The sequence below is a fragment of the Gorilla gorilla genome, chromosome 1 (assembly GCF_029281585.2).
Source record: "Gorilla gorilla gorilla isolate KB3781 chromosome 1, NHGRI_mGorGor1-v2.1_pri, whole genome shotgun sequence".
Classification (NCBI taxonomy): Eukaryota; Metazoa; Chordata; class Mammalia; order Primates; family Hominidae; genus Gorilla; species Gorilla gorilla.
The window spans coordinates 85601288-85625468 of record NC_073224.2 but is presented as its reverse complement, the minus strand read 5'-3'; the positions used below and the strand labels follow the sequence as shown (position 1 = coordinate 85625468).

General features: G+C 38.8%; 1 protein-coding gene across 1 annotated transcript; it reads left to right on the top strand.

Annotated features, from left to right (window-relative positions):
- The first annotated feature begins 635 nt into the window (after positions 1–635).
- On the top strand, positions 636–23768 carry LOC101129103 (putative dimethylaniline monooxygenase [N-oxide-forming] 6). The gene is given in 8 exon segments (XM_055377598.2): positions 636–780; positions 5607–5795; positions 8783–8945; positions 10052–10194; positions 11990–12189; positions 14335–14687; positions 16562–16637; positions 23426–23768. Coding segments are annotated over 8 exon segments (1599 nt in total). The 5' UTR covers positions 636–648.
- Positions 23769–24181: the final 413 nt, after the last annotated feature.

The following is a 24181-nucleotide window of genomic DNA, read 5'->3' as shown; positions in this document are numbered from 1 at the left end:
TCCCTACCACACTCAGTCCTTCTCTTTCAGATTTTACTATGGCTCTATACCATTAAAAATACAAGAAAAAAAAAAGGAATTTTTACTTTAAGAATAACTCCTTCCCCTTCCCCAATTTTTACATCAAAAGATATTGTTAAATGTCATTCTCTTCCACATTTCGAGAACTGCTGATTCTCTGGGGAGAGAAAGGTGATTGCTTAAGAGGTGAAGCCCCTTAGAGCATTCAAAATGAGGAGTGATTCTGTACAGAGGATATCATGCAGCAGGCTGGATGTCTAGTTCCAATTCCTTTATTTGTTACCTCTGAGACCTTGAAGAAGTAGTTTCTAGTCTCAGCATACCAAAGCGTCATCTGCAATTGAGAGCATTGGACTGATGATCTTCAAGGTCCTTCCTGCTCTAGCATTCACTGAATCTGCTATTTTTGACATATTGAATAATCAGAAGCAGCCAGTTTTAGAATCTTATTATAGCAAAAGTGGTAAAAATAATGAGCATATACTATCAATGTGCATCTATGTCTTCTTATGTTTGAGGGAGGATCCTGATACATAAACCTTGGCTGATAATTTCTACTGAAAAAAATCGTAAGTATTAAAGACACTCTTCTGAAGATGTTCTCTCCAGACTCTCCTACAGGCAATCATGAGCAAGAGGGTTGGCATCATCGGAGCTGGAGTCAGTGGCTTGGCTGCCATACGGTGCTGTCTGGAGGAGGGGCTGGAGCCCACTTGCTTTGAAAGGAGCGATGATGTTGGAGGCCTGTGGAAATTCTCGGTGAGTGGCACATCATTAGAACACCAGTGGAAGGAGATGGATTCCAATGCAAATCAAATCTGGTCATTTCTAATTCAGATTTAGAAGGCAGATCACAAAAGCTCCAAATCTGGAAAGTAAAATCTTACCTCTCCAATCACACTAATGCCCAAAAAACTATTTCACACCAGCAAAATTTGTCCTGAAAAGGACATTTTCAGCTCATTAAACATCATTACCTGCATGGTGAAATCCAGATCTTCAAGCTGTAAAGGGCACTAATGTTAGTAATTAGTCAAAAATATACCATGGCCTTCCCAGGTAACTGAAACGATTCTATTCTTTATTGCTCTTAAATGCCAGGAACACGATTAGAAAAGAGACAAACAAACCTGGACTGAGATCCTGAGGTCAGAAGTCCTGAGTTCTAATTTCAACTTGTAGGTTTTCTAGGCAGATAAGATTTCAGGCCAGTTGCTTTTGTTTCCCTGGACCTCAAATGCTCATTTGTCAAATGCAGAGGATATGATTCTATAATTAACTTATGTCTATTGGGCAGATAGAAATTATTATAGATGATGATTGTGTGTGCGGCTGTTGAACAGCCTATCAGCTCCAAATCCAGAGGGAAAAATTATGGTCTTTGCCATTTGGGCTCATTGTAGAAATAATATAATTAGGAAATAGTCCTTGTAAACACATTTTTTTTTTTAATTTCAAAGCCAAGTTTGGAGAAACTTCTAGTTCTTCTGTCCTGGATTTCCCAGCCATTGTAATCAGTTGTCGATGATACATATTTGGCTTGAAAACATATTCACATCATTCATATTGTAACTACTTCCTGTCCTGGTCTCAGTTACTGCTCTGCCTGCGCCAATAGCCTCCTCCAATAGAGTATATCAGTGCTAATTTAGAACACATTTTTATTCTTCTCCAAGCTTTTTTTAAAAAAATTTTTGGTTTTGTAACCCTGAAAGCACTCCATGAGATATAAGGTCATTAATTTTTATTTCCCAGTAGGGGGTAATCAAGAGTTAATATTTTTCAAGAATTTAATTTTCCTTATTTACATTTGCTCAGGGAAATGTGGACAGCTTAGAGTAAATCATAAAATGGCTTTCTACCATCTCCCTAGTAACAATTAAATGATGCTTGAGCATCTATTCTGGTAGTTTGTGCTAAGTACTGGGATGACAAATATGGAATATAATCACTCCTTGTAAATGGTTCCATCTCATTTGATTAAGCAAGCCATAATATAATTCCGCAATCCTTTGATAGCAAATGGGCAAAAACTCATTTGACAGCCGAACCTCTTCTGAAATCATAAGGTTAAATACCGTGAACTGGATCAACATGAAGCTAAGGCTCTCTTTCTGTTGCACGGCAGAAATTTTATTGCATTTGACAGATTGCTGCCCCAGATCTCACTAGGAGTATTATGGAGCAAAATCCAAAAATGTACACATTCCAAAATATATCTGGCCCTGAGACTTTTAAAATAAGAGATTATATAACTACAACAACAAGATAGACCTTGACACCATCAATTCAATGGACGAGTGCCTCGAGCATTTAGAAGAGGGTGGACTACGGAAATCTTAGTAGGTCAAAGAAAACTTCCCACAGGGATGACACTTAGCCTTGAAGGATAACCCCAGACAAGCAAAATAGAGGACCACCTGTGACACAACTCCTAGAGAGTGCATTTCCCAACAAAGTCTGCGAATGGCACTCCATAGGCCTATGCAGTCATTGGCAGTGTGCCAGCACCAGGTTAAGAGAGACCAACAATCCATGAAAGGCACAGAAAAGGCAATGAACACGGTGTGTGCAGAGAGGGATCCATGAGTTAGCCAATATAGCCAGATCAGAAAGTTTACTTAAGGAAGCAATAATATGATACAAAGATCAGTAAGATTCAAAGTTGGATTCTGAGTTATCCACAAGAGGAAATTCTTCTTTTCCATAAGGTCATGTCTATAAGCAAAATTCTACTCAAAGTCCTGGTGAGGATATGGACCCATACAAATACTCAAAACTTTAGCCCCCTCCACATACCCCAGCCCTTCCTTCTTTTCTTAGAAAAGTTGCTTGGCACAATATATAATCAGAGAGGGATTTTTTTTTATGTGTTACATATGACTTTATCTTGTAAGCCTTTTTTAGAAGGTGTTCTAGCAGACAGAAACCTGATAATTCTGAACTTTTCACTATTTGCTTTTTCTGAGAAATGAAAACCAAATGGGATTTAAATACTAGCAGGCTGAATGTGTGTTTTAAGTTTCATCCACTCCTAAATAGGGCCTCGTGTCCTCAAAAGATGCTGTAATAAGAAGTTGCTTAACAGCCAGGTGCGGTGGCTCATGCCTATAATCTCAGCACTTTGGGAGGCCGAAGCGGGTGGATCACCAGAGGTCAGGAGTTCAAGATCAGCCTGGCCAACACAGAAAAACCCCGTCTCTACTAAAAACACAAAAATTAGCCAGGTGTGGTGGTGGGTGCCTGTAATCCCAGCTACTCAGGAGGCTGAGGCAGGAGAATCTCTTGAACCCAGGAGGCAGAGGTTGCAGTGAGCTCAGATCATGCCACTGCACTCCAGCCTGAGCAATAGAGAAAGACTCCATTAAAAAAAAAATGCTTACCAATAGGTTAGTAGCATTTTGATTGCAAAAGCTGAAACCAGGACTATTTGAACTTTTTCCCACTCATTTATTCCTTTGTTCATTCAATGAATACATACTGTGTACTTTATGTGTAGGGTACTATATTAAGCATAAGCTGCAGATAAGAGGCCAGCCAGCACTTTAAAAGCCATGAGAAAACAAGTATTAGAATAACTATAAGTGACTATATAATTAGGGCAATAAGGATAATGGGAGCTTAGTAAAACTAAAGATGATTTGGCAGTAGCTGAGAGGGAAGGTAAAGAAAGGCATGAGAAAGTTGAAGGCAACTTTTGAGCATATTTCAAGGGCATATTTAGACAAGGAGATATGGGACTCATAAGCAGAGCTGGAATAGGAAAGAAGATCAAGGTAAACTGCTTAGATGCATGTACAACATTCTGAAATTAACCTCTGACTTTGCCCTCAAGTTACTTATGTTCTCGTGGGAAAGATGAGAGATGAACACAGTTATCATCCAAGACAGATGGTGCCCACAGCTGCTTAGATCTCTGGTTCTAGGGTAAAGCTCCCTCAGCTAGAGGCAGAGTCGAAGTTGAATTTCCTCCTTACTGGCTCAAACCACACCTCATATTGAAATAATAAAAATGCATGCTCCCTGGAGCAACTGACTTGTTATCTAATACATTTGCTTTTTTGTGTTTGTTTGGAGAACAGTCTTTTAGGAAAAATTCCAAGGAGCTGTAGTGTACATACTCTTCTCTCCTTGTGTTATAATTGGCTGAGGTCAAGGGGCAAAAAAGCAGACATTCATTTAAGATGGAAATATTCCAAGGCCTTAGCATCTGTTTCCCGGAACAGAGTCTTACATTCTTTAACCAGGCTCCATCCCACAGTTCAGTCCTGCCTCCTTTCAATAGGCAGCTGAAAAAAACCTCCTTCCCACCTCTCCTTCTTCTCACAACCATCAGTAGAAGGCACTAGCTGTGGGTGAAAGGGAAGCACTCAGCCTGCCAAACTGCTGGACATGAGCCTTCACCCTTTTTCTGACCTCCACAAAAATTTTAAAAAGTTTAAATTCCTGTGCTTCCACGCTTATGAGAAATACAGCAACCATGAATAGAGGAAGATTATGTTTTCAACTTGAGAAAAAATACTGAGGCTTTGGGCAGCCCCCCACTTCCCCACTGGGACACAATCCTCTCAACCCTTTCCAGCACTTTTTGTCTCCCTCTTCCAGAGGTCATCTGGTGTGAGAGGGAGATACACATCTTGAATCCAGCAGCAACGTGACATTCCATCTCTTTCCCCCATTGCACAAGAGTCCCTTCCGGACCTCGGGAAGCAGAAGCTGCCAGCTCTGAAATGTATTTTCAAGGCAGCACATTGTGTGCACTTTTACCCTACCCTCACAACTGAGAGGAAATGTTTATTTTCAATTTGGCTTTTGACTGCTTCTAAAAAATAAGCCACTTTTCAATTACACAGAGGCTTTAAAATGAAGTGCCAAGATTTAACACATGTTCTAAGGGCTCTGGTTTCCTGTGTTTCTTTGGTGAGGAGTGAAGTCCAGCAACTGATGAGCCAAAGAATAGGATTCATTTACAACAGAGCAGTAGTTCTCAAAGTGTGGTTCCTAAACCAGCCACATCAGCATCACCAGGAACTTGTTAGAAATGCAAACCACCCCAGACTCCACCCCAGACAGATTGAATCCGAAATTCTAAGAATAGGGCCCAAGAATCTACTGTCTAGGGAGCCTCCAGGTGATTCTCATTACGCCAAAGTTGGGAAACCACTGCAATATTGGGATGTTGCCAGTGAAGAGTTTGCTAAACTCCAAAAGCAAATAAATGGGCTAGAAGTCAGAGCCTCCTCTAGACAGTTTTGTTTTTTGTTTTTTTGTTTGTTTTTTTTTAACCTGAGTATAAGATCAGAACCAGTGTTGGCACAGGAGAAAGCAAAAACCACTAAGTGACTATAAAGACAGAGCTAACACTGAGGGTAATAACAGTAAGAGGATTCACGTGGAAAGAGCTCCAGTTCTGTGCCAGGTGCTACGCGAAGGGCTTTCCATTCCTTATCTTACTGAGAGCTTTTAATTTTTGTTTACACTTTTAAACATTAAAAGGGTTTTAGTCAACCAAGAATTGAACCACTGTGTTCACTGAAGGGAACACGATTCTTGGCTTTCTCTTTAAGCTTTCTTATTCTCCCTAGGACCACACAGAAGAAGGCAGAGCCAGCATTTACCAGTCTGTATTCACAAACTCTTCCAAAGAAATGATGTGCTTTCCAGACTTCCCTTACCCGGATGATTACCCAAAATACATGCACCACAGCAAGCTCCAGGAATATATAAAGACATATGCTCAAAAGAAGGATCTTTTAAGATACATACAGTTTGAGGTAGGGGTCTCATAACTTGTACTGTTGAAATTAAGATATGTGTGGGTTAGAGAAAAAGGAGGCAGCAAACTATTAAAAAAATTAGAGCCAAATGTTTGGGCACCTCAGTAATCAAATGTTGGCTCTGATTATAAAGCATTCATGCATTGATTTTTTTTCTCCTAGACTTATTAGTTCACTAGTCTCTGAGAGCTTTCAGACTACCTTAGAAAATGGAGGCAGCTAGCCCACCATTGTCCACTTTCCACCCTCATGCTCTGATGTTTTGGAAATAATCCAAAATGCTTTAGTATATATTAGGAATTTTGTCAGTTCAATGCCAATGAGTTGTGGTTCAAAAAACCACAGCATTTGGTAGGGATTCTCCCATTACATTATGAAAAGGTTAACAACTTAAATGGGAAATATACTCATTGCCCCCATCTTTACCCACTCAGTTCGTTAGTTTTTTTTTTTATTAAAAAGATGCGATTTCAGCATTGTTTCTGTGAGAATAATGTTTTACATTTATTTGGGACTCTTTATTGAGCATTTCTGTCTGTATGTTTGGAACTCTTAACCTCAATTAACTGCTGCTAAATGCAGAACACATGCATATAGTGGGAAAAACAATCAGCAAAATTATGAACCATGGTGATATTTACATCACTATTTTACCTGGAGTAGTCCCAAATGTATAGTTAAAATAAAATTTTCCAATAGTCATTTTATTCCATTCATTCATTACATTCATTTGCTTCCATTATGGTGTTAATATCAACAAACATTAATGAAGTTCCTATTGTGTGCTTGCGTTGTGCTATGTGTTATATGTAAAAGAAAGAGGTCTAAGACTTAGCTCTCAAGAAGTTATTTCAAAATAAATATATAAAGAGTAAGTAAAAAGATTCCAGTAACAATTTCAATCAAAGAGAAAATTTTTTAAAGCTGTCCATGATTTGTTTATAAATAAAACAATGCTATGGAGATCATGAAGCAAGAGGCAACACTTTGGGGGAAGGTATTTTCTAGAGGAGGTAAAATTTAGTTGTATTTAGTAGGTGTTTTAGATAAATGAGTGGCATAAGTAAAATTAGAGAGGTGGGAAAATGCCCTGCTCATTTGGAGAACAGTGGGCAAACCAAGTTGGTTAGGAGGGAGATATATATGCTAGGATGAGATATGGCCACATATATCAGTAAACTAGTGTGTACTGTGACTTTGAAAAATAGAGGATTATTTTGCAACCATGTAAAAGAAGTCCAAAGAAGGGACATCCAGAGCTTATGTGATGGCACCAAAGTTATCAAAGATTCAGCTTCACCCTTCTTAGCATGCGGCCTACATCATGAGGTTTGCCTTGTGGTCCAAAACAGTTGCTGAAGCTTGAGCCGTCACATCTGCCTTCCAGGAAAAAAAAAAAAAAAAAAAGTGAAGAATGAAGGGCAAAGGGATGTTCTCTCAGCTGAATCAGCTCCCCTTTTACAAATTCTCCTGAAAAAACTGTCCAACATTGCTTATATCTCACAGGCCACCCTAGTTGCACAGGAACCTGGAAAATGCATCCCTTTTCTGTGTATGTTGTCGCTCCAAACAAAATCAGGGTTCTGTTAGTAAGAATGAAGGGAGAATGGACATTAGGGAAGCAATCTGCAGAATATGTCCCAGAAAAGTCTGTGGGAATAACAGAAAATAAAACTAAAAGAGTAAATTGGAAAAAAATTGTATGGACTTAATAGTAATCGCATTCAAAATGTAGAATAAGTTTTAGAGGCTGTGAAGTAACAGAAATTGAGCAGGAGACATGAAATGAATATAGTCCTTCAGGAAGATTAATCTGACAAGCAGGACAAAGGAGGGCTTGTAGGAAATGGGAGGCTGAAGACAGGCTAGTTATAGGTTCTTGCCGTAGTCCATGCAAGGGAGTGATAAGGACTTGAATGAAGGCAGCGTTAGCAATCATGGAAAGAAAGCGTGAGATTGGGAGAGAAATATTGTTTAAACATGAGGCAAGGATGGAGAAATAACAAGGAAAACAAGTCATGGATTTGAAGCATAAGTGGCTGGGAGTTTCATGTCATCATTCAAAGAAATAAGAAAGTCAGAAGCCAGTTTCAAAGGAAATTTAAGTAGGTCAATCAAAACCTGCTACATATGAGGAAGTATTAGGTGGCCCTCCAGATGGAAAGGTCAAGCTAAACTGGATAGAAGAGAGACCAAGGATAGATGTATTTGTATATTCATACCACAAAAGTTGCTAATTTTTTTTTTTTTTTTTTTGAGACGGAGTCTGGCTCTGTCGCCCAGGCTGGAGTGCAGTGGCGCAATCTCGGCTCACTGCAACCTCCGCCTCCCGGGTTCACACCATTCTCCTGCCTCAGCCTCCTGAGTAGCTGGGACTACAGGCGCCCGCCACCACGCCTGGCTAATTTTTTGTATTTTTAGTAGAGACGGGGTTTCACCATGCTAGCCAGGATGGTCTTGATCTCCTGACCTCGTCATCCACCCGCCTCGGCCTCCCAAAGTGCTGGGATTACAGGCATAAGCCACTGCGCCTGGCCGTAAAGTTGCTATATTTCTAAGATAAGAGTATTTATGCAGAGCAAAAGAGATGCCAACGATCAAACCTTGAGATATTCCCATATTTATTGAGTAGATGGAAGATGAGGTCAGAAAAGGAGGAAGCCATGTCAGTAGAGGGTAGCCATAAGAAAATAACACAGATTTGTTATATGACATCATTCACAAAAATATTCAGTGTGATTTACTCCTAAATCAACTAACTTGATGTCAAAAAGTAAATGTACTCCAGTGAGTAATTTTTCTTGTGAGATTCAAAGACTCACTGAAGATTCACTGTGACTCCAATTTTACTATCTTTCTATACATTTCTGAATGACCAAGAGAGCTCATAACGATTATTTCCTCCACAGAAACAAGGCAAGAAGGAAAAAACTTTCACATGTAGAATTATAAATGGAAAAATAAATTTTCTGGTTTTCTTAAAGACCCTGGTTTCCAGTATAAAGAAATGTCCCAGCTTCTTAGTCACGGGCCGATGGGTTGTTGTTACTGAAAAGGATGGGAAACAGGAATCTACTATTTTTGATGCTGTAATGATTTGTTCAGGACATCACGTATACCCCAATCTGCCAACTGATTCCTTTCCTGGTAAGTTTGGAAAATATATAATAATCTAGGGACTTATATGCAAACATCAAGAGTTAGAAACATATCTTTCTATAGGTATTACATAATGATTATTCTTAGATTTCAAAAGAAAAAAATTAAGTTTAATGATAGGATGTAGTAATAAATAGCCTCATAAGTCCTTATATTAAAATAATCAAGGACTGCAAGCCAGAGATCAGACAAATACAAGTTCCTGTTTTACAGAGAGTAACTCAAATATAAGTTCTGGCAGCGCACGGGATCTCCAAGCACAGTTACATTAAAAAAAAGTAGAGTCCAACTGCCAAATGGTTTAAAGAAAGACACGTTTACTTATGTTATTTATAGGAGACTCCTAGGTTTCTAATTTCATCTTCATCCACAATTTGCAAATAAACTTTAGAAATCTCAGTGATTTGTGTGTGGGTACACACATGGGTGTGTGTATAGCAGCATACTTCATTACCATCCAAAAGTGGCAAACCTCAAATAAATACAATATAGATGGAGGCTTCCTTCCATTTTTCCTTCCTTCCTTGCCACAGGAACACAATCTACTCAAAGATATTAGAGTTCCCATGTCTAGGTATGATGTCCATAGGCCAAGGCAAATTAAAGAGTGAAGGTTCAGGAGGAATATAAGATTAAAACTCTTAATGTTAACGGGCAGCATATTTAATGTTTATAAGCATGGGATCAGAACACCTGGCCTCAACTTACTATTCCACTAGTTCCTTACCACTTAACTTCTTTGACTCAATTTCCTCCTCTTTTAAAATAGGGACAATAGCCCACCATGCAGGGATGTTATCAAGATTAAATAGTTAAAATGTGTAAAGCATTTATCAGAGGATCTAGCCCACAGAGTTAACTTAATAAATATTAACCATTATTATTATCAAAACATACATTCTCATGCCTTAAGATTTTTTAAGGAACTAAAAGTAAGTTTTAGGGGGCTTAATGTCAAAAAATGCTAAATGGATAAATGCACTTCAACTAGGGAATTTTTTAATTACAACTGATAATAGGTTTAAAAAGACACAAAGAAAACATCTTCATAATTTCTGAAAATCAGTTCAAACCACTTGCCATGTTCCACTTAGGCCTGGACCAGTTTCGAGGCAACTACCTCCATAGCCGGGATTATAAGAATCCAGAAGCCTTCAAGGGGAAGAGGGTCCTCGTGATTGGTCTGGGGAATTTGGGATCTGACATTGCTGTTGAGCTCAGCTGTCTGGCTACACAGGTACATGACGTAAAGGTTTTGGGAAATAAACCTAAGGTAGGGCTGTGCTACTAAATCAGTAGCCAAGGCACAGAGGATGGTACTTCTATGTCACACCACAAGAGATCCACCTCTTCTATGTGGCCCTTCGAATCAAGGAGGACTTGAGACATCCTCCATGTGAAGCCAGGTAATGTGGCCCACGCTAGTAAGGAAGTACATTCCATTGAATCCAGAAGTGAGTGCACGAGTGTGTGTATGTACAGATGAGTGTGTATGTGTGTATTTCTTGTTTTCATTTTATATTCTGATCACCTCCAAATAGACTAGTTCCTGGTCAGGCTTAATCTTTATTTATTTAACAGTATTTATTATAACGTATCATGCAAAAAGCACTGTGTTTACCACTCTGAAGTTCTGAAAGATATGCATGACTTGGTATTTACTAACATTAATTCAATCAACAGCAGATGCTCAACAAATATTGGGCACTTACTATGCTTACTATGTGTCAGAACTATGATAAAAAATAAATGCATAAATAAGTTAGACTAGTTCCTGACTTCAAGAAAGAGTCAATGGATGGAGATGGAGTTGACAGGTAGACACAGACTATCACCAGAGGAGATGGTGAGTCTTCCAGTAGAATTAGGTGTGGCAATAGCAACACAGGGAAAAGAGAATCTAACTTAGCCTGGATGAGGTCAAGGAAGACTTCCCAGAGGACTCCAAGCTAAATCATGTATCATCGATAGACCCTAAAGAAACAACATATTTTTAAGAAAACAGGTTCTCAATAAATAAATTCTTAAATGGATGTAAATAAAACCTAAATTTTTTAAACTAAAAATTCCCTTCAGTTATCACAAAGTTAGAGTCTATTTTGCAAAGACGGTAAAATAGATAAGCAGCCAGACTCATCTCAGGGCTGAGGCGGTTGCCATGGTTTGGGTTGCTCAGGAGAAATCCTTGGGGTATGTGTATAGGGAGAACTGGAAAAGGCAACCAGAGACAGAGAACAGAATTAAATCCTTGACATCTCGTCAGCCTAATTTCAGCTAGAGATTTAGCTACACTTTTCCCACACCTAGTCCACTATCACCAGCCACAACCACTGGGGCTCACTGGATCATCTGGTCCCTACCAGACTTGCCATCTTAGTCTATGAGTATGTGAAGATTAAACCATCACAGTTGAACACAGAGCCCTGTTGTTCCTAGAGGTATGATTCTAATCCTTTCAACAACTACACACCAGCCCTCAAGGGCAGTGAAAGAATCCTGTCTCTACTAGTTTAAATTTTAGACTTTAAAAAAATTTTTTTTTATTTTAAGTTCTGGGATACATGTACAGAACATGCATAGGTCTGCACATGCCATGGTGGTTTGCTGCACCTATCAACCCTTCATCTAGATTTTAAGCCCCACATGCATTAGGTATTTGTCTTAGTGCTCTCCCTCCCCTAGCCCTCCACCCCCCCGACAGGCCTTGGTGTGTGTTGTTCCCCTTCCTGTGTCCATGTGTTCTCATGATTCAACTCCTGCTTATGAGTGAGAACATGAGAACATGCGGTGTTCGGTTTTCTGTTTCTGTGTTAGTTTGCTGAGGATGATGGTTTCCAGCTTCATCCATGTCCCTGCAAAGGACATGAACTCATTCTTTTTTATGGCTGCTAGACAACTTATTTAGACTCGCCTTTTAAAAGTGTTCCTACTTGGATATTGAGGAAAATGCGTGGAAGTGCCCAAAGAAGTGTGTTGTGTTTGCTTATTTCTTACAGAGTAATGCTGAAATCTGTGTTGCTTTTCCCCTCCAGGTCATTATCAGTACCAGAAGTGGTTCCTGGGTCATGAGTCGGGTCTGGGATGATGGCTATCCTTGGGATATGATGTATGTTACCCGCTTTGCATCCTTTCTCCGGAATGTCCTTCCTTCATTCATCTCTGACTGGTTATATGTCCAGAAGATGAACACGTGGTTTAAGCATGAGAACTATGGCCTGATGCCTTTAAATGGGTACTTAAAAATGGAAATTTTTTTTATTCAAAAAAGGGGGGCACTCATTTAATGAATTTATTCTCTCTAGAACTTACTTTTGTTGTCTCATTGAGCCTAGAAACATTAAACTCAAGGTTTCACAGGTGACGGAATATGCCCAGAGACCACGTATGGCTTGGAAAACTTATTGAAATTAGTCCAGTACAGAAAGGGTATGGAAATATCTGAAATGGAGATGACGCAGGCAGATAAATCACCCTGATATGCATGATTCATTTGTGGTAGCTACAAGCTATAGCATAGAACTTTGAGGACTGAACAAACTCAAATTGGTTTTTTGGAAGAATATCTTGTCCGTGCTTATGGGTGTATGAAGACATCAATAATAATACTTGCTTCTCAAGATGGTTGTGGTATTCAATAATATAAAAACATAAAAATTGCTTTCTAAATGATAAAGCTTTAAAAAAAATTGGTTCTTCTTAGTCTCAAATTTTCTAATGTGCTTCAAAGGAGCAAATAACAAAATAGTGTTAATCAACGTGTCTCAGCAAATAGGAAGTCTCAAAACAAAAGTGCACACTTCCTCCACCCCTGAAATGTTGACTTTTTCGCAGAACCATCAGGAGGCATGGAACACATAAAGTAATGGAGAGTCACAACTAATGTGGCCTGTAAGATTAGTCAGATTCATTTATTTACTTCTTTATAGAGACAGGACCCAACACTTACTAATTAGGAAGTCATTCCAGGTAGAAGAATCAGCATATCAATAGAAAAAAAGAATATTTAAGTTGGTAAGAAAAGAAAGAATTGAGAAATTTTATCTCCTGGCCCATGCTAGCCAAAAAGTTTCATTGTGTTTAGAGAAAGAGGGTAAGAAAAAGGAGGAACTGTAAATCAGAAGAGCAAATGCCAGATTTAGGAGCTAAACTGTCAGTCCAAAGCACTTATACTACCAAGTCTTGCAGGCTGCTATAACCCTTAAGAAAATGTTGATTTTATGCATTTAAAATTATGTTTAACACTGGGGCTTGCTTGAGGGTAGAGGGTGGGAGGAGGAAGAGAATCAGAAAAAAATACTTATCAGGTACTATGCTTATTACCCAGGCGACAAAATTATCTATACACCAAACCCCTGTGACACACAATTTACTTATATAACAAACCATGGACCCCCAAACCTAAAAGTTTTTAAAAATTATGTTTAATATAATAAGTCCCATAGCTTGAGCTGGTTAAGATTTTTTATCTTGTAAGAGTAACTATAAATTATATTTTGGCCTTGCCATTTAGACAATTAAAACATAGTTTTAGAAATTCATTCATTCTAAAATCTAAGCTTCCTTTTGGAAAGGGTTGCAATTACCCTAAGTTTCTGGAGGGAGAAAGGGGAGGAAAAACAGGTTTCATTGTGGTCTATGTTTTGCTACCTTGTAAGGTAAAGAAGAGGTTGCAGGATTAGATAGACAGAAAATGATGTGGAAGTATACAGACAAATTTCAGGATTTACAAGGTTTCTTTGTGTCTGAGATACTTGCAGGAAATTCCGGAATCTCAAAGGAAACTTAAATCAAAATGAAATATATTGTCCTGAAAAATATTATTCCTAGAATTCTGGCAACTAAAATGCAATATCAAAGTTGTTACACTTTTTTGTGGACACAGCTGATGAAAGAAAACCAAACATGGCAATAAAACTTCCCACCACTGCAAGTCTGATTTCCCCATGTAAGACAAGACTTTAAAGTTATGATAATAGTACACTTATAACAACAGTGCTTGCATGTGTCAGGAACTGTTTTAAGTGCTTTAAGGATAATTGATCATTTAATTTTCACAACAACCTATGAGGAAGATTCCATCATCATCCCCATTTTACACATAAAGAAACAAATACAGAAAAGTAACAACTAGTAAGAGATGGAGCTAGGTTATGAACCTGGGCCATCTGCTTCCAGAGTTGGCGTTCTTAACCACTTTAGTATGTCTGTAAATTAGTTTTAGTCTCATTTAGGAAAGGAATTGCCATGAGAGAAAAGAGTCAATGGCACTCATGCTGATGTTTAACTGCTCGATGTTATTTCAATGTTATGGACTGTTGCAGGTATTTCTTGGAAATGAGCTATTTACAGCAAGGGTGTTTGCCTCTCATTGCTGTAGTTCCCTGAGAAAAGAGCCTGTGTTCAATGATGAGCTCCCATCCCGCATCCTGTGTGGCACTCTGTCCATCAAGCCCAGTGTGAAGGAGTTCACAGAAACCTCAGCTGTGTTTGAGGATGGGACCGTGTTTGAGGCTATCGACTCTGTCATCTTTGCAACAGGCTATGATTATTCCTACCCCTTCCTTGATGAGACCATCATGAAAAGCAGAAACAATGAGGTTACCTTGTTTAAAGGCATCTTCCCCCCACTAATGGAGAAGCCAACCTTGGCTGTGATTGGCTTGGTTCAGTCCCTTGGAGCTGCCATCCCCACAGCAGACCTGCAAGCCCGGTGGGCTGCTAAAGTATTTGCAAGTAGGTGGGCCATTCTGTCTTTCATTCATTTTATCAATGAACATTTACTGAACACCTGCTATATGCAAAGCACTGTGCTAGGGATACAATTAGAACAAGACAAACATGTTCCTTGACCTCTCAAAGCTTAAAATGGGGTGTGGGGGATGCCATAATAGGGGAAATTTGGGGAGGTTCTAGTGAGGGGAGTTGGACTGTTGCACAGAGCAAACAGTATACAGGAAGTCATAAAGGTGAGGAAAATCATGAAATGTGTAAGGACCCAGAAACATTTTGGTGGAAGGGAATATAAAGCAGAGGCAGGGAGTGGCAAGAAATATAGGTTTATAAGCCACGTTAAAGAGCTTAAACTTCTCATAGGGATTAAGGACTTTGCAAGATTTTAAGCAAGAAAAAAATAGCAGAGGATAACTGCAATGTCAGGCTACATTATGAAGATGGGAAGGGCCCTGGTGAGGGTTGGAGGTGTGCCAGAAACCTCACTGGTGTCAACTTCTGTCAGAATAACAAAGTCAGGCCACTCTGATTCTCATGACAATCTTCTTCTTCTCTCCCTCTACTCTAGACCTCATGGTCTCCAGGGGCTACAAGTATGCTTATGTGAGGAAATCAAGAATATGAGGATTACATGGAGAAAGGCAATGTCTCAAATATAGTAATTTACTCCAGTCATACTGAATATTATATTATTGAAAAGTGTTCTTTTATTCAAGTATTCTCCAAAATATTGACCAATATAGGTATAACTTACCTAACATAACTAATCCACAAAAACTTATACTATTGGTAATTAATAGACCATTACAATCATGGAATATATGTATATATATTGTCTAAAACTTTGTAGATAAATAAATTTCTATTTCAAATACACCATGAAAGATCATTATTTAAATAAACCCCATCATGAAATCTTTTGTAAAGGTGCTCCCTGCAAAATACTTCTATTGCCTTTTTCCTTTGAAAGGCACAACAATGCCAAGAGCCTGGGGTATTATGAGAAGACTGGATATAGTTCATAAACCTAAGAAATTTACATGAAGCAAATGGTATCATTTATTTATTCAGAAAATACTTACTGAACACCTACTATGTGTCAGGCTCTAACCTGGCACTTAGGACACAACAACAAACAAAGCAGAACAAAATTCTGGCCTCTTACTTTCTAGCAGGGTGTCCAGCCAATATCAATCATAGGGTACTATCAGGTTGACATAAGACTCTAATGATGACTGGGAAATATTCACGCACTGCAAATTTTAGAGTAACTTTCTTCCACTGTTACAAAGGCAAATAAGCTACCATCACCAGTTAAAAGAAGTTGCATTGATGTAGTGAAATTCACAAAAAGCTAAAACTTGTCTGCTGCCCCTTAAAACACCTTACATAGCTGCAGAAGATGTTTAAAATCCTATGCTTCCTTCCATTACCTCATTTAAAATGCCAGAAACCTTAAAGGGAACTGTTTTACCAGATTCTTTCTTCAGAGAAGTTTTAGGAAGAGGATACAGAAAAAAAAAAGGAAGAAATTATTAAGCTATTATATGCATGAAGTGTACTGAGCACATATGTTGAGGATTAGGTCCTCCATAATGTTACTGAAATAAGAGACTGAGTGATTTGAAGCTACGAATGTCTCTGCTGTCACTATCTCACTACAGGCCAGCTTTGCCATTCCCAAAGGTTCATTAACTTTTCAGATCTTTGTTTCTATGAACTGGTATTTTGCTAAAGATATCAAAGACATCTCCAGCTCCTCTTAATACAAAAGTTTTCAGGAATACAGTTTATAAAAACCAAATGATTTCCATCATATGTCATTATATATTTCTGATTTGTGTTTTTCAATATTTTTCTCTTCATTTCTTTTCTAAACTCATGTACCCTGCCAACCACGAATGAAATGATGGATGACATTGATGAGAAAATGGGGAAAAAACTCAAGTGGTAAGCAACTAACTGCACTTGCTAATAGAGCAAGTCCTAAAATGTGCCTTTATATGTAGAAAAACATTAATATGCTCTAAATATTGTCATTAGTCAGAGTTTACATTTTCTGAACACTTGCAATAATCAAAAAATATTTAGATAGTAAACAGTCATTACACTTCTCTTGTGTAACTCAAGAATAGAGGTTTTCTATCAGGGATAATTTTACCCTCCAGGGGACATATGGCAAAATCTGGAGACACTTTTGGTCATTGTGAGTGGAGAGGGCATGCTACCAGCATCTTATGGGTAGAGAACAGGGATTCTGCTAACCATCCAACAATGCAGAGCACAGTCCACCAAAACAAATAATTATCTGGCTCAAAATGTCAATAGTGCTGAGGTTAAGAAACAACTCTATAAATGACTACAGTTGACCTTTGAACAACACAGGTTTGAATTATTTGGGTCCACTTATACATGGATTTTTTTCAGTTAACATAATGCAGACTGGGCACGGCAGCTCACGCCTGTAATCCCAGCACTTTGTGGGGCTGAGGCGGGTGGATTACCTGAGGTCAGGAGTTCAAGACCAGTCTGGCCAACATGGTAAAACCCTGTCTCTACTAAAAATACAAAAAAATTAGTTGGGCGTGGTGGTGTGCACCTGTAATCCCAGCTACTCGGGAAGCTGAGGCAGGCGAATTGCTTGAATCAGGGAGGTGGAGGTTGCAGTGAGCTGAGAGCGCACCACCGCACTCTAGCCTAGGTGACAGAATGAGACCCCGTCTCACAAAAAAAAAAAAAAATGCAATTTTTTGGAGATTTGCAGCAATTTAAAAAACTCAAGGCCGGGCACGGTGGCTCACGCCTGTAATCCCAGCACTTTGAGAGGCCGAGGTGCATGGATCATGAGGTCAGGAGATCGAGACCATACTGGCTAACATGGTGAAACCCCGTCTCTACTAAAAATACACCAAAATTAGCCGGGCGTGGTGGCGGGCGCCTGTAGTCCCAGCTACTCGGGACGCTGAGGCAGGAGAATGGCATGAACCCAGGAGGCGGAGCTTGCAGTGAGCCCAGATTGTGCCACTGCACTCCAGTCTGGGCAACAGAGTGAGACTCCGTCTCGAATTGTGTAGCCTAGAAATATTGAAAAAAATTAAGAAAAAGATGCCATGTTTAAAATATTTTTAGATACTAGTCTATTTTATCATTTACTACAATAAAATATACACAAATCTATTATTAAAAAATTAAAATTTATCAAAACTAAATGCATACATACAAACTCTTACAGACTATACATGGCACCATTCATAGTCAAGAGAAATGTAAACAAACAAAGATGCAATATTGTCATAACTGCATAAAATGTAGTACATAATGTACTAGTATAATAATTTTGCAGTCACCTCCTGTTGGTATTGCAGTGAGCTCGTGTTTTGACTATCTACTTAAAATGCTGTGTGACATTAGTCATTTTCACCTGAGCAGTTCATATCTCCAGTAAATTCTGCATCACAGTAAAAAGTGATCTCTCAAGGTTCTCACATATTTTTATCATGTTCAGTGCAATACCTTAAGCCTTTAATAACACCATGGGCTCCATATGAAGTGTCATTAATGATGTTGGAAGTGCTCCCAAGAAGCACAGAAAAGTTATGACATTATAATAAAAAAAATTGAGTTGCTTAATATATACTATACATTGAGGTCTGCAGCTATAGTTGCCCACCATTTCAAGATAAATGAATCCAGTGCAACTATGCCAGCAGGCATGAAATCTTTCACTTTTTGTAAAATATCTTTTTATTTTGGATTGAAAATGCAGCTTTTTATGTGGGTGCAGGATTGCTATAAGAAAATATACATATAGACTCTAATATAATTTGAGAAAAAGTGAAGTTATTATATGACAAAGCAAAAGGAAGGTGAAGGATCTAGAGCTGGAAAAGTTAATGCCAGCAAAGGATGATTTGATTATATCAGAAAGAGTTTGGCTTAAAAAATGTCAAGATAACAGGAGACATGCATGCTGCCAACCAAGAAGAAGGAGATGAATTCCCAGATGTCATTATGAAAATCATTGAGGAGGAAGGATTTCTGCCTGAACAGATTTTTAACGCAGACAAAAGTGCCCTATTCTGGAAAAAAAAAGCCACAAAGGCCATTTATTAATAAGGAGCAGAAGTGAGCACCAAGATTAGGCAGGAAAGAATAAGCTAACTACTGTTTTGTGCAAATGCAGTCAGATTTATGATCAGGATGGCCCCTATCTATGAAGCTAACCCCTCAAGCCTCAAAGGGAAAAGATGAATATCAGCTTCCTATCTTTTGGTTATACAAGACCCTTTTTCTGGATTAGCTCTGTCAATGCTTTGTCCCTGAAGTCAGAAAGTCCTTGCCAATAAGAGACTGTCTTTTAAAGTTTTTTTGATATAGACAATGCCCCTGACCACCCAGAACCCCACGAGTTCAACATGGAAGGCATCGAAGTAGTCTAATTTCCCCCAAACACAACATTCTAATTCAGCCTTTATATCAGGGAGTCATAAGGACCTTTAAGGCTCATCACATACCTTACTCTATGGAAAAGATAGTCAATGCTGTGGAAGATAACCCAATAGAGAGAACATCATGAAAGTCTGGAAGGATTATACCATTGAAGATGCCCTAATTGTTATAGAAAAAGCCATGAAAGCCATCAATCCTAAAACAACATATTTCTCCTGGAGAAAACTATGTCCAGATGTTATATATGACTTCAGAGGATTTACAACAGACCAGTCACAGAAATCATGAAAAAGATTATGGATATGGCAAAATAAAAAGGTGAGGGTGAAGGGTTTCAAGATATGGATCATGGAGAAATTCAACAGCTAATAGACACCACTAATAGACACTTTTAATTCCACACTAGAGGAACTAAAAGATGACTTGATGGAGATGAGTCCTTCCAAAGCAGTGCCATATGAGAACGAAGACATAGAAAAAGCCATGCCAGAAATAAATTGACATTAGATAATCTGGCAGACAGGTTCAAGTTATTTAAGACTTCTTTTGACTTCTTTTATATAACATGGACCCTTCTATGATACAGGCACCGAAACTAAAGCAAATGATAGAGGAAGGATTACTACTATATAGAAAATTTTTAGAGAAATAAAAAAGCAAAGTCAGACAGAAATTATAATGTATTTCCATAATTACACCAATGGGCCTGCCTCTCCTGCCCCCAATTCTACCTCCTCCATCTCTTCCGCTTCTGCCACCCCTGAAACAGCAAGACCAACCCCTTCTGTTTCTCCTCCTCCTCCTCAGCCTACTCAACATAAAGATGATAAGGATGAAGACGTTTATGATAAACCACTTCCACTTAATGAATAGTAAACATATTTTTTCTTCCTCATAATTTTCTTAATAACATTTTCTTTTCTCCGTATTACTTTATTGTAAGAATAGTATTTAATACATATGACATATAAAATATGTGTTAATCAACTGTTTGCATTATTGGTAAGGCTTCCAGTCAACAGGTTATTAAGAGTTAAGTATTTGGGGAGTCAAAAGTTATACATGGATTTTTGACTGCAAGAGGGCTCAATGCCCCTAACCCCTGAGTTCTTCCAAAGTCAACTGATACAGGAAGTTTCTTTACTTTTTCAAACATTTAACATGGCATTGATATGTCAACCTAAAGGAAAACACTGAGGCAAATTTAATATAAAAAGAGAATTGATTTGGGCCAAGTTTGAGGACTGCAACCCAGGAGCACAGAGTCAAATTGCCCTGAATATACACTCCGTTGGCAGCAGTTACAAGTAGGTTTTTTAAAGGAAATACAAAAGAGTCAACTTCTAAGTTGTTTACCAAGAACTTACATTAAAATTATATAAGCTATTGATTGGCTATATACTGTTCTTCGTATCACAAATTCTACGAACATGAAGATGATGAGTGAGACATCTAGTCAGGAATAAAAATGCCTTTTAACGATTGCCCCCAGGCATTGGTAGAGGGCAGCATGACAAGTCCCATACACGTGGCTCTCTCAGCTTGATAAATTTTGCATACCTCACACAGCGCAGACTACTCTGAGCTATTTTTCTTCTCTCACATTGAATGCCACAATGTAGTCACCCATTCAGGGCCTAGAGAAGAAAAGAAATGGAACCCTCAGATTCAACAAAACCTCCCCTGCACAACTTCATCCAGTTCACGAACAACTTTCAGAGTTGGGCACTTTTACATGCTAACAATTCATGCAGCTTGATACCCTTTCCTTTAGAGCCCAATAGAAATACAAATGATGAAATAGGTTAAAATGTTCATCTTATTGCTTAAATGATAAGCTGCTCTTCAGAGTTTCAAAAAGCAAATTATGCCACATTCCAACTAAAAGAACTATAGAGGCGGAAAGGAGGTGATCTCTTTTCTCTCTGTCTTAAAAGGTAATGGCCCACACCCCTATAACAAAAGACAGGTTAACAAGAGAAAACATAACAGATTTATTATGTGCACACGTGTGCATGAGAGCCTTACAAAACATGAACTCAAAGGAGGGCCAGATCGTTCATGTTTAAATATTCTCTTCACTGGGGTTAGGGGAGATGGAAGTGTAAAAGTAAATGATTTTTCAGAGGAAATTAATAAGTCCAAAGAAGAGCAGCTTAGACCAAGTTTCTCTGGGCTTTGGGGGTGGTGTAATCACCCAACAGATTCATCTTGCTCACTGCCCAGAAAAGCTGATGCCCTGAGAACAGCAGGTTTTTCCAACAGAGAGAGTTTAATAAACACACAGCTGTCAGAGGCATTTGAACCAGAGTGACTCCATCTTGAATAGGGGCTGGGTAAAATGAGGCTGAGACCCACTAGGCTGCATTCCCAGGAGGTTAGGCATTCTTAGTCACAGGATGAGAAAAGAGGCCAGCACAAGACTCAGGTCACAAAGATCTGGCTGATAAAACAGGATTCAGTATCGAAGCTGGCCAAAACCCACCAAAACCAAGATGATGAAAAAAGTGACCTCTGGTCGTCCTCACTACTCATTATATGCTGATTATAATGAATTAGCATGCTAGAAGACACTCCCACCAGCACCGTGATAGTTTACAAATGCCATGGCAATATCAGGAATTTACCCTATATAGTCTAAAAAGGGGAGGAAACCTCAGTTCTTGGAACTGCCCATTTCTTTCCTGGAAAACTTATGAATAATCCACCCCTTGTTTAACATGTAATCAAGAAGTAACTATAAGTATACTCAGTTGAGCAGCCCATGCCACTGCTCTGCCTATGAAGTAGCCATTCTTTTATTCCTTTACTTTCTTAATAAACTTGCTTTCACTTTATGGACTGGCCCTGAATTCTTTCTTGTGAGAAGTCCAAGAACCCTCTTTTGGGGTCTGGCCAGCTAAACAGAAGGACAGGAGTTTATTACTACTCAAATCAGCCTCCATGAAAATTCAGAGGCTAGATTTTTTTAAGGATAGTTTGGTAGTCAGGGGCTAGGGAATGGGGAATGCTGATTGGTTGGGTCAGGGATGAAACCATAGGGAGTCAAAGCTTGTCTTCTGGTCTTCCTGGAAGGAGACCACATGACAAGATGAACCAGTTTACCAGTCTGGGTAGTGCCAGCTGGCCCATCAGAATGCAGGGTCTGAAAAATATCTTGAGCACCAATGGTAGGTTTTATAATGGTGATGTTATCCATAGGAGCAATTGGGGACTTCTGACTGCATGACTCCTGAGCCCTAATTTCTTATCTTGTGGCTAATTTGTTAGTTCTACAAAAGCAGTGTGATCTCCAAGCAAGGAGGGGGTTTGTTTTGGGAAAGGGCTGTTACCATCTTTGTTTCAAAGTTAAACTGTAAACTAAATGTCTCCCATAGTTAGCTTGGCCTATGCTCAGGAATGAATAATGGCAGCTTGGAGATTAGAAGAAAGATGGAGTAATCACATTTTTTTTCACTGTCATAATTTTTTAAAGGTGATTTCAGAGGTAACATCACAGGACATGGGAGACTAAAGGGAGGAAAGTATGTCAAACAAAGGCTGTCCTGTTCTGCAGACGAAACCTCACAGAAAGCAACTCTCAGAGTCAGTAGCCTATGATGAAAGTTTCTCTGTCAGACATTCAGCGGTGCCTGACTCTCAGCCTCTCTCTCCTGCAAGTTAATCTTTCCTAGAGTGGGCAAGGGAGGCCTCCGAGAAAGCCTAGTTTCCATCTTCTGTTTACTTCCTTTTATTTTCTCCACAGATAAAAATCTCCTTCACAAAAGGCAGCTTTTCAGGGCTGTTTGTGTCTGCAGGCCCTCTGAATAGCCATCTCAAAATCTGTCAACGAAGTATATATTTTGCAGTAAAATATTTTTTGTTTTCTTTAGTATGAAACAATTTATATTATTAGATTACGGGAGTATTAAAACAATCCATGATCTCACTTTTAAACAAACCAATCTGAAAGTCTAACATTGGGGCAGATTCTAAGCAATGTCTTATAAAGAATAATTATGTGTTAATGAGTAAACTAAGTTAATTAGTCTCCTTAAACCAGAGGGTCAGTTTACTCCAGGCCACATGGTCAAAGGCAAAAGTCCAACATTACATCAAACTCAAATAGAGATTAGGAAGGAGGAGAAAAGCAGCTCACTTAGCTAAAGAAAAAACAATAAATTCAATTTTGTGGAAAAGGAGGGCATAAATGGAGGTGCCATCTAAAATGTTATTTTTCTGAAAGAAGAAATTAATGCTCCTATTTGCAACTGTAACACTTATTCCAGTATGTTCTCTTCTTTCTTCAGGTTTGGCCAGAGTTAGACTTTGCAAACAGATTACATCACATATATGGATGAGCTGGGCTCTTTCATAGGGGCCAAGCCTAACATACCATGGCTCTTCCTGACAGATCCCCACCTGGCCCTGGAGGTGTACTTTGGCCCTTGCAGCCCATATCAGTTTCAACTGATGGGACCAGGGAAGTGGGATGGGGCCAGAAATGCCATCCTGACCCAGTGGAACCGGACAGTGAAGCCAACCAGGACAAGAGTTGTCAGTGAAGCTAAGCGACCCCATCCCTTTTACAATTTGCCTAAAATGCTTTCATTCCCATTACTCCTTCTGGCTGTTACACTTACATTTTATTAATGAGAAAGTCTTTGAGGTCTCAAAATTCAGCGTAGAAGTGTAATCACACAATACAACACACACACACACACATACACACACACAATCACAACATAGTTCCTCTCTCCTTTCCTGAAGATATGAAAATCAGTCTTGGCCCATTTGAATTAAAGTATAAGTAAAATGGAAAATACTCAGCTTCTCTCTCTCTGTTGGGAATCTGTTCTCTAAAAGGCTTTTCACATGCTGAATTGGCAAATTTGGGGATGCTTAAGATAAGACAGGAAGTCGAATAAGCATGAGCACAGATTTTCAGGCTGAACAAAGTTTAACAAAATGTAAAGGCATTTTATTTTGTCCATTATAGTATATCAACCAATGTATTTTTCATATTAACTGAAGTTCTTGACATTAAATCAACATAGAGAGATAAG